At 41.7% G+C, this 11,740-nt stretch overlaps 2 protein-coding genes across 2 annotated transcripts in view; one reads left to right on the top strand and one right to left on the bottom strand.

The window, feature by feature from the left end:
- anos1b (anosmin 1b) overlaps positions 1-2,157 on the bottom strand; it is a 32,843-nt gene extending 30,686 nt beyond the window's left edge. Inside the window, exon 1 of the mRNA XM_077023364.1 lies at positions 1,842-2,157. Coding sequence (XP_076879479.1) covers positions 1,842-2,015 — 174 coding nt within the window. The 5' untranslated portion in view covers positions 2,016-2,157. The remainder of the gene's footprint in view (positions 1-1,841) is intronic.
- A 1,808-nt stretch (positions 2,158-3,965) lies between these two features.
- LOC143527961 (fetuin-B) lies at positions 3,966-9,210 on the top strand. Its single transcript, XM_077023365.1, has 7 exons — positions 3,966-4,398; positions 4,731-4,841; positions 5,547-5,634; positions 5,756-5,922; positions 7,352-7,453; positions 8,064-8,150; positions 8,475-9,210. Exons 1-7 carry the CDS (start codon positions 4,195-4,197, stop codon positions 8,895-8,897), a joined length of 1,182 nt encoding a protein of 393 aa, XP_076879480.1. The 5' UTR covers positions 3,966-4,194; the 3' UTR covers positions 8,898-9,210.
- The last annotated feature ends 2,530 nt before the right edge of the window (positions 9,211-11,740 follow it).

Genomic DNA, 11,740 nt, shown 5'->3' with positions numbered 1-11,740 from the left:
TGAGTCAAATGCACAGCAAACACCAGTCTGCACAGAGTCAGTAGATAACAGCACAAACGCAGTTCAACTTTTCATACTGATTTCTGTTCACACAAGCTCAGAAACCAACACAGTTAATGCCACTGAGAACAGCATCCAAGGAAAGGTTCCTTAATGGAAATAATGTTACCCCTATATCCATTTCATATTTTTCTTCTGATTTTATGATTCATGTGGTTCATTCAGAAACAGCCATTAATATGTCATCAATATTGAATCAATAAAACAGTATTTTGTGCATACTACACATAGCGTATGAATACAATTTGTCATTGTAATTAGGTTTACTGAGCGCTATGAAGACAGGAAACAGAACAATCTAAACCCTCCAGAATTTAAAAACATGTGTAATATGAATCTGGCATTTTACCTATTTGCTGCACCACACAGCCAATATATGTCCTCTCCCTATCTCTCTCCCTTTCTACCTCTCTCTGTCTCTCTCTCTCTCTCTGTCTTGCTCTCTCCCTCTCTCATATCTCACTTCAATCTCTCTGTCTCTGTCATGTCTCACTCCAGTCTCTCTCTGTCATGCCTCACTCCAGTCTCTCTCTCTGTCATGTCTCACTCCAGTCTCTCTCTCTGTCTTGTCTCACTCCAGTCTCTCTCTCTGTCATATTTCACTTCAGTCTCAGTCTCTCTCTATCATTTCTCACTCCAGTCTCTGTCAGCCAGTTTCTCTCAGCTGCTTTTTCTGTGCATTCACCACATTAATAACAGAAAGAACAAGCAGGGACTATAGGTGAAAACTACAAACTACACCACAGAGAATCATACAGACCTTGGCCCTACTGCTACATCAGGAGTAATTAGTCTCATTGTGCATGTATGCACATGCGCACACACACACGTGCTTGTGCACACACATGCCCACACGTGCGTGCATGCACACACACACACACACACACACACACACACACACACACACACACACACACACACACACACACACTCATACTAACAGATGCACAAACACTCACACTAAGACACACAGACATGAACACACACACACACACCCACATGCACATTCAAATGCACACGGAATCGCATGCGCACACACATTCATGACCTCAAGCTTCTTGTGGAGTATGAAGTGACAACTGGAGACACTGCCAAATGTGAGCAAGAGACTTCACAGCTCATACATGTATCACAATGTGGCTTTGATTAGGGTGAGATGTTGGTTCAAACTAACCAATGAAAAGAACCCAGGAGATCAATTAATCCTTTTAAATAACTGCAAATACGCAATGACTTCACTTACAAAAATACACTGATGGACGATGGAACAGAGGAAGACAGAGAAAATATCTGTTATCAGTTAACTTAACTGTAGAAACCTTGTCAACTTTCCCTGTATTTCCACTGATGGTAAGGAAAAATCTTTTACACTTAATCAAACATGCTGCAGCACCCCAATCTCAGCTAGCACACCATTTCCAGTTGAGGGGCCACACTTAATGACCTAGGTGGACACGACCTGTGGGGAAAACACCGCCACAAGCCCAGAAACTAGGCGGACAGCAAATTGGAAGCAAACTTAACGAGTTTCCCACCCTTCTAAATTTCCACATATGCAGTGAACCTGAAGATAGATTTTACCCTTGTGATTTTCACGGTGGGTTACCTTTGTTTAAAGGGGGGAAATAACACTTAATTGACTTTGGAGTGAACTGCGCCAAAATAAGGAAAGATACAGACGCAATAACAACGAGCTTTAAGTAGAAAATAAGACTAATAAAGTGAATAAGACATGTGAGGTGTTCTGAGGTGTCTAGTTGTGTAAAGACGAACTCTCCCACCTGCAGATGTTTAAACGCGGCCGTGAGCTGCGTCATGTGCAGGGTAAGGCAGCGCGAGCTGCATCTCGCGCTGCTCATCTTCTCCAAAATCTCTCCATCTTCAGCACCAATCCTCCGCGCGACCGTCAACTGGAGACACCACAGAAGCATCGACAAAACCTTGGCGGAAAACATGGTCCCGTTCTAGACGAGGGTTGATGATGTTGATATACACGCAGTGCTTCCTATAGACACTATATAAGTCCTGTGTGAATTATGAAATTCGAGCGCGTGAAAAGTGCGTCCGGCGCGCGCCGCCTGCGCTGGAGAGCGGAAGGACACTCCCCTCGCGGCCGCACGTGCGGCACCTCATCGCTCGCCAAAAGGATCTAACCAAAACTTCTATTTAAAAAAATACTTTAACTTTCGAGACAAAGGACTGATATTCACAAAATCGAAAGTCTAGTTTTGAAGAAAAAAAGAAAAAGTCCTGGAATATTTGAATTATTTTGATCATGCTATTTTCCGGTTCCAAAAACAGTACGCTGGTTCTTTTATCGGTGCAGCGTTTAGCCTACATAAGTGAGTGAATACACAATAATGAATGTAATCTGATTAAAATAAACAATATGATGACTAAAATATATAAATATAGAGTTTAGAAGCTCTGCATGCACACGTTAACTTTAAATTGAAAGACTTTAACAATATAATTGAAATGTGACTAATGTGTCTCATAAACTCTTTTAAGTTTTATCTTAATTATTAAGAAGCATTCATGATTTTTTTCCACACACAACCACATACTTCAGTCGAATGGTGTTTTTATGCATGATATTATTTCTGTTTATATCATTAGAACATATAGGGCATGGGGTGTATAGGGCATGTGGCTCGTCCATGGCTGAATGACTGTGTTGTAAACTGTCCTGTGATTACTCTCCCAGTTGGCAGTCATTTTGTAATTTTGCAGGTGAAGCAGAAAGTGGGTCTAATAGCAAACATAAAATGTGGAGCACATGTACAGGGGCAGGAACAGGGTAGGGGCAGGGGCAGGAACAGGGTAGGGGCAGGAACAGGGTAGAGGCAGGAACAGGGTAGGGGCAGGTACAGGAACAGGTTAGGGGCATGGACAGGAACAGGGAAGGGGCAGGAACAGGGTTGGGGCAGTGACAGGGGCAGTATAATAAGTAATTTGCACAAAATATGTGTAATCATATTACTAAAGCCTATAAATATGGATTTATTCAGTTAGCAAGATGAGAGTACTATGATTATGACCTCTGGTTGTGCTCCGGGTCTGTGGGGAGAGAATGTTTAAACACAGGCCATATTTGAGCCAGCAGAGCAGATTACAAGGTCTCCTAAAGTTTTCACATTCCAATAAAGAGAAACATTGTGTAAACAGATTAACTGCTGTACAGGACAGAATCATTGTGTAATGCACACATAATTTCTGAAGCATATTTGGGGGTTAAAAACATGCTCATATTATGGGACATGTATTTTGGTAATGAAGTACCATGAACAAATCACAAAAAAATTGAACACAAACATTCAAATATGCTCAGACATTTAATAATGTAACATCACATTTATGTTACATTACAAACCACTGATAGATGATATATACTTGTATATACACATACAGACATACATTCACTAGCACAAACACACACAGAAATACACTTACACACACTGAAATATTCACACACTCACTGACACAGACATTGCCTACCATGAACACACACAGACAAACACTAAGACAAACACACACACACCGACACATATACTAATATAAGTTTTGATCCAGTCTAATTAGAGGACAGACAGGTGGAGCAGCCTAAATACTTCCACCTTGTTACTCTTCAAGTTTAAATCGAATTAATGATATACATAAAAATGTAGGTTTAATTGGTTAAACATACCCTGCACACACATACCCTGTCTTTAGTTAGAAATACCACGAGACATATCAGTCCAAACTCTTGATCAAATCTCTTCAGGATATCATACAAGAGAGATGTAGCGCCCTCATGTGGTAAATAATGTATCACACAAGACAATCAGTCCTTTAGATCAGATCAAATGTTTAACTAGACATAATAGTACTGTGAATCTGACTGTACAGATGTGGAGGTTTTTGCACAAGGAGTAGGTATAAGATTTAAGACTTTTTTAAAGACATGCATATGGGCATTAGGTGACTGATAGCCTGAATGATCTTGGCATCTGTTCAGCAGTGGATGTTTTGTTAATCTATACCAAAGTCCAGGTTGAGTGTTTGTTTCTGAACATAAAAGCACGTAGAGAACAGCATTTGGGGGAAAATAGCTGCTTAACTTAAACTGGTTCAAAAACAGGGAAGCTAGAAATGCCACGAGTGAGCTGGGTGTTTGTGGCTCTGCATGTTGTGTGTGTTGTGTGTGCCGAGGCCACACATGTGACACAGATGCCTTGTAATGACAAGAGTGTGGAGAAGCTGTCTCAGCTCGCCATGACCTACATCAACAAAGACCGACACATAGGATACAAGTTTGCGCTCAACAGAGTTCACAACGTTCATGTTCATCCTCAGGTGAGTTCTCTCATGTGTGGTTAAGAGTGATCTACAATTACCATTTACAACCAAACAAGCAGAAACAGTATAATGTGCATCCTTGCCAGGTAACAGAGAAGACATCCGTGGCTTCATTAGCCACGTATCTTCATCTGAATCTTTGCAACAAGTGTTTCTCAGTTGTTACAACAATCAACATTTTTCATATGCCAAGCTATGGAATGATATGTATAAGTTGTTTATTTTTATGATTTGTGAACTCATGGCTATGTGTAGAGGTCAGGCTATGTGCTTATGTTAATGCGTGGTCTGAAGGCTGCAGGTTCAGTGTGTGTGTTTGCTGATTTCAGGGCCCAGCCGGGAAGGTCTACTATCTTGATCTGGATGTTCTAGAGACCAAGTGTCACGTCCTCAGTCCCAAATCGTGGAAGCGATGTGATATAAGGCCGTTCATGGAGACAGTGAGCTGTTTCTGAGACTAAAACTTATCATGTCACAAAATATTTCAAATCTATCCAGAACTCCTCCTCCAAACCTAAGTTAATTAATTAGTTTATTTCATAACCTTAAGAAACAGTTTCATAGAATGAATGCGTTATAATTTCCTCACTCCCAGAGACACTTTTACCCACTGAAGCGTTGGTGCTGTATGATAGGTCCACGCTGTAGGAGAAGCCCATGCTATTGTTTGCACAGTTGCACTATCACAGACTGGTTGCTTCTACCTGTTTGGCTTTTTGGATCTAGTTTAATGTATTACTGATAGACTCCAAGTACTTAAAAAGAAATGTAACACAATAATGTAACAAAATAACATTTTGCATATGTAACACAGTAACACAGTAACGTAACACTAACATAACAGAGTAGTGTAACATAGTAATAACACACTAATGTAACAGTAACAACACAGTAATGTAATATAACAGAGTAGTGTAACATAGTAATAACACACTAATGTAACAGTAACAACACAGTAATGTAAAATAACAGAGTAGTGAAACATAGTAATAACACACTAATGTAGCAGTAACAACACAGTAATGTAACATAGTACACAAATGTAACAGTAACAATACAGTAATGTAAAGTTAAAGCTCTTGATGCAGTACTAACTCGTGTTCTTGCTGATATCTGGAAAAGGGGATTTTTATTGTTGGTTGCAGCAAATCTCTGGGAATTGCAACACAACGATTTTGCACACAGCAGACGGATTCACCTACCTACACAGCTATGACTGCACTCTTGTTCCAGGTCTCCTTCACCACACAGTTCCCTGAGGCTTACAGTCTACTCATGAGCTAAATTTCATACTGCTCAATTAATACAGTAGAGATATTAAAGTTGAGTCGGCTTCTCTGTCTGTATCTCTTAGATCCTCCTGAAAAGTTACAGAGTACATGTCCAGACTGCCCCCTACTGTTGCCTTTGGACAGTGACACTGCAGTGTCTGGCGCTAAGACGACCCTCCACAAATACAACCACCAGAGCACCTTACCCAGCAGACTCACACTGGCCACCATTACCAGGGCCTCTCAGCAGGTGCTGTCCTGAACCTGCTCATGGTCCCACAGTCCCACACGGATGAACCAACATACTTGCCCTATTTAGTTCAATTAAATCTGGAATATTCCAGAACATTTTCCAAAACTATACATATTAAATGTCACATGTAACTACAGTTATTTATAAATAGCAGCTGATGTCCAAAGCCCTAGTTCAAGTGAGCGGTTTAGGTGAGTAGTTCAGGTGAGTGGTTTAGGTGAGTGGTTTAGGTGAGTGGTTCAGGTGAGTAGTTCAGGTGAGTGGTTTAGGTGAGTGATTCAGGTGAGTGGTTCAGGTGAGTGGTTCAGGTGAGTAGTTCAGGTGAGTGTTCAGGTGAGTGTTCAGGTGAGTAGTTCAGGTGAGTGGTTTAGGTGAGTGGTTTAGGTGAATAGATCAGGTGAGTGGTTCAGGTGAGTGGTCCAGATGAGTAGATCAGGTGAGTAGTTTAGGTGAGTTGTCCAGGTGAGTGTTTCAGGTGAGTGGTTTAAACCATTAGCTGTATAACAACATGCAACAAGATTCACAGCCTTATTATATATTGTGAATATATGAAATATTCATGCAATCAACTGCCCCATTATTAACTTACAAATGATAGAATACATTAAATTCTGATTACCAACTCAGCATAATAATTATGTCAATATAGGAAAATAATTCAATTCATTTGCTTTTAATTACTTTGGAATTCATTAACTTCATATACATACATGGTAATCATGTAACAGTGGCATCAGGATTGCACCTTTCATGACATGATTTAATTTCACTGGTTTTTTAGATGGATTATGGATACTGTTATGGCTGAATTAGGCTTTATGTTCCAAATTCATTTGCTGCCTACATTTATATTACATTTTATATTTATTTGACATTTGTGACTTATAAAATACAGCTGGGAAAATATCCATTGCTGCTGTGGTATTGCTAACTAAGTGGTCAGGTGAGTGATTCAGGTGAGTGGTTTAGGTGAGTGAATCAGGTGAGTGGTTTAGGTGAGTTGTCCATGTGAGTGGTTTAGGTGAGTGGCTTAGGTGAGTGATTTAGGTGAGTAGTTTAGGTGAGTGGTTTAGGTGAGTGATTTAGGTGAGTGGTTTAGGTGAGTGGCTTAGGTGAGTGATTTAGGTGAGTAGTTTAGGTGAGTGGTTTAGGTGAGTGATTCAGATGAGTGGTTTAGGTGAGTGGTTTAGGTGAGTGATTCAGATGAGCGGTTTATGGGAGTGGTTTAGGGGAGTGATTTAAGTGAGTGATTCAGGTGAGTGGTTTAGGTGAGTGGTTTAGGGGAGTGGTTTAAGTGAGTGATTCAGGTGAGTGGTTCAGGCGAGTGATTCAGTTGAGTGGTTTAGATGAGTGGTTCAGGTGAGTGGTTCAGATGAGTAATTCAGGTGAGTGCTAGTTAAACTGTGCGATGTATTGTCTTCTTCAGGTAAGCCCTGCTCCAGGCATCTTTGTAGAGTACACGGTGCAGGAGTGCTCGCTGGTACCGGGCCAGGAGGTGCTGTGTGCACCAGCAGGAACCGGAGGAGGGGTGAGTACTGGAACACAGTCCTGACTCTGCGGGACTCTTCATGACTGGCCTTATGTATATGAACAATTTGGTATCGGATGGATTATGGCTACTGTTATGGCTGTGAGTAACTGGGTCAGTAACACCAATCTGTATTCGTAAACAGAAGTTGTCCCTTGTTGTCCAGTGCAGCTGTGTTTCAGGGCTTGTGTGTTGCTCCTGTGCTCACCCCTCCCTGTGCTCACCCCTCTCTGTGCTCACCCCTCCCTGTGCTCACCCTGTCCCGTCTGGTCACCCCTCCCTGTGCTCACCCCTCCCTGTGCTCACCCTGTCCCTTCTGCTCACCCCTCCCTGTGCTCACCCTGTCCCGTCTGCACACCCCTCCCTGTGCTCACCCCTCCCTGTGCTCTCACCCCTCCCTGTGCTCACCCCTCCCTGTGCTCACCCCTCCCTGTGCTCACCCTGTACCGTCTGCTCACCCCTCCCTGTGCTCATCCCTCCCTGTGCTCACCCCTCCCTGTGCTCACCCCTCCCTGTGCTCCCCCCTCCCTGTGCTCACCCCTCCCTGTGCTCACCCTGTCCCGTCTGCTCACCCCTCCCACCCCTCCTGTCTGCTGCTGTCCTTTTTCAGCCCGTCGGTTTCTGCACTGGGGCGGTAATCAACACCACCAGCGACCAGACAAGCATTGAGGTGTCCTGTGAAATATTCCACCCTCAGGTACCATAAAAATTCATTTGCATGTCAGACTAAGAATTCATGTTCTGTAAAGTTTATTTTCTTGAAAGGAAAACTTTCCAAGCTCTGAAGTGATGGTGAATAAGATGCAGATGGGGTGAGAGAGTTAAAACAGTCCTGAAAGCAGTTGCTCAAGAATCATCTGTCCGGGGGGGGGGGGCATAGGGGGCAACCCAGCCCAAACTAACAGAGCAACACCTCTGTCCCAGTGTCCTTCCCCAAGACCACAACTGTCTTCCCTCCACTCTCTACCTTCCATTTTGCGACGACATGCTCAATCAGCTCTGCTCTGTTGTTACCTTGTAGCACATCGGGTCTTCCAGACGAGCGCTGGCTGGACAGGCTTCTCCACCTGCCCCGCCCCTCATTCCTGATGGCCACACCCCAACATTTGAAGATGCGGACCCGGGGGACTCACGGCTGGTGGAGTCAGTGCAGCAGGTTATTCCCCATGGTGCGGAGCTGCCTCTGCCCCAGGCCTCCTCTCCCCCAGCCTCCAGTGAGTCGAGCGAGTCTGAGGAGGACGAATCTGCTTCGTCAGAAGAGCTGGCTGGGTCCGTGCGAATCGCCAGACCTCCGCATGACTTCCACTATGCAGCTCTGCGGCAGAAAAGACACGCACCACGAGATTCCCAGAATGCACCTAACCCCACATTCCTCAGCATTTTCCCTGGAACACCATCAGCGTTCCGCTCCTGCCCCGGAGTCTCTCGCTACACTACTGTGTAGACATCCATCCAAACACCATAAAACACCATAAAACCTCCTCAGAAACACGGAGAAATGAACACAGCACCTCATATAACAATCCTCAAAGAGATTATATGCCTCAAATTTAATAAAATTTGTTGAAATTACAGGAATTCTGATTATTTATGAGATCAGATAGAATTATAAGAAAATTAAAGAAAAGAATAATAGATTCAGAAATGGTAGAATATATAACTTATTAAATGCCAATGTATTGTATATTCAAACATTAAACATTGTTAACTAAACCAAATCTGGAACACACCTAAATCTCAACTGTGTCAGGACAAGAGAAAAGACCTGCTCTGTTTTTTTCTCTAAAATATGTTCATACTTTAAATAAAGATACATTTAAGCAGCAGTTCCTCTGTATTTCTAAATATGTAGTCTCTTTCAGATTGTAACGTGGGCTAGAGGCTGGAGAATGTGGAGACGAGTTGCAGGTTTGCACACTGAAGTTTATTAGCATATGAAACATACAGCGCAAATGCTACATAGAACCACACCCACGGAAGTACATATATGGACATAACTAGACGTAGACGACACAAACCCACGCCCAAAGCATCCAGGACAATATATAGCTTTTATTAAAACACGGTGTGGTACCAACTTCTGGTGAAAGTATTATTATTGGCATATACAGTATATGCATTTTTATATTTTTGTAAATGTTGTAAATGTTTATGCAACATTTAAAATGTCATAGCAGTTAATATTAAACAAAAAAATGATTTCGTGAAGTAGTATAAAATACCCTTGAAATGTGACTACATGAATTCATTATTTAATAATCGGGAACATTTGCAAAATGGAAATGTAGTCCATAATCAAATATCAAAATCAAATATATTTTCCACTGTTATTTCCTACCACTGGTCAGTATAATCTGTGAATAGGGGACAGTTGATCATGTATGTGTCCACAGCCCTGAAGGAAGCTCCAAATCAGAAGGTCATTTACACATATGATTTAATTTAATCATCATTTCAACATGCTTGTGTATTCTCCCTATACTGTGTATTATGTGCTGTCTCATTGCATTTGCTTTAAATCATTCTTCACTTGTATGAGTGGTATGATGTTGAAATTAGGCCCTGTTTACTAAGCAGAAAAGGCCAAGCCACAGATCATGTCAAGTTATCAGTGATAATGGAGACAGTGACTAGTGTGACTGGTGTGAACTGCTGACTTCACCTCCACTGATGCTATAACAATGACGGTTGTTGGTTACTCGCCTGTTTCTTGATGCATTTGAACTAAATGGTTTCCAACAAAGATAAAGTGCTGTTTGAGAGTGCTTTCTAAAAGGGCTGTAAAGCCCATCTAATAATGCAACATGAAAGTGTTTTACAAACGTGTTCTCTGAGAGTGCTCTGTGAGTGTGTTCTTTGTGAGAGTGCTAAGAGTGCTCTGTGAGAGTACTGTTTTTAGATGAGATACTTTTTAGTTGACCTTCTGAGAAGGTGTTTTTTTTTCATTGATGAGAGATTTTAACTTTTGTTGTGTGGCAGCTTTTCTTTGCACAAGATCAGGAGTCATAGGAGTAATAGTAATAGTAATAGTAGTAGTAGTAGTAATAGTAGTAGTAGTAGTAGTAGTAGTAGTAATAGTAGTAGTAGTACTAGTAGTAGTAGTAGTAGTAATAGTAGTAGTAGTAGTAGTAGTAGTAGTAGTAATAGTAGTAATAGTAGTAGTAGTAGTAGTAGTAGTAATAGTAGTAATAGTAGTAGTAGTAGTAGTAGTAGTAGTAGTATTTGTATGAGTAATAGTAGTAATAGAAGTAGTAAAAGTAGTAAAGGAAGTAATAGTGTCACGGTCACGGCTCCGGACCCTTCCCTGTGGGCGTGTTGTGTCGTCTGCGTGCCGTTGTGTCCATATTTGTACTTCCGTGGGTGTGGGTTGTCTGTAAGCATGTTCGTAGTCTCACCTGTGCCTTGTCTCGAGATCACGAGGGTATGTGTCAATCACCTATTTAATGTGCGTTCGCGCAATGTCTTGTGCTCGTCTTTGTCTAAAGTTTCGTGCCTGTGTGAGTGTCAGAAGTGTGTACTTATCCTCTGCACGGAGCTTACACCTGTTTGTCGTCATTAAAATTTCATGTGCACCGTTCGACGCTCGTCGTGCCTCCTCCTTCGAGAACGTTACAAATAGTAGTAGTAGTAATAATAGTAATGGTAGTAGTAGTAGTGATAATAATAATAATAATAATAATAATAATAATAATAATAATAATAATAATAATAATAATAATAATAATTGTAATAATAGTATATAGTATAATTTATAGTATAATTTCATGGCGTCAACAAATCCCAAAAAAGTTGGGACAAGACCATTTTTACCACTGTGTGGCATCCCCCCTTCTTCTTACAACACTCAACAGACGTCTGGGGACGGAGGAGACCATTTTCTCATGTTTAGAAATAGGAATGCTCTCCCATTCATGTCTAATACAGGCCTCTAACTGCTCAATCGTCTTGGGCCTTCTTTTTCACACCTTCCTCTATATGATGTGCCAAATGTTCTCTATAGGTGAAAGATCTGGACTGCAGGCAGGCCATTTCAGTACCCGGATCCTTCTCCTACATAGCCATGATGTGATTTCTGCTGAATGTGGTCTTATCTTGTTGAAAAATGCAGGGTCTTCCCTGAAAGAGATGACGTCTAGATGGGAGCATATGTTGTTCTACAACCTGAACATTGTTCTCTGCATTAATGGTGCCTTTCCAGACATGCAAGCTGCCCATGCCACAAGCACTCATGTAACCCCATACCATCAGTGATGCAGGCTTCTGAAGGGAACATTGATAACAACTTGG

Source organism: Brachyhypopomus gauderio, chromosome 12 (genome assembly GCF_052324685.1).
Source record: "Brachyhypopomus gauderio isolate BG-103 chromosome 12, BGAUD_0.2, whole genome shotgun sequence".
In the NCBI taxonomy this organism is placed as follows: Eukaryota; Metazoa; Chordata; class Actinopteri; order Gymnotiformes; family Hypopomidae; genus Brachyhypopomus; species Brachyhypopomus gauderio.
Note: the sequence above shows the minus strand (reverse complement) of the source record. Positions and strands in the feature narration are given on the sequence as shown.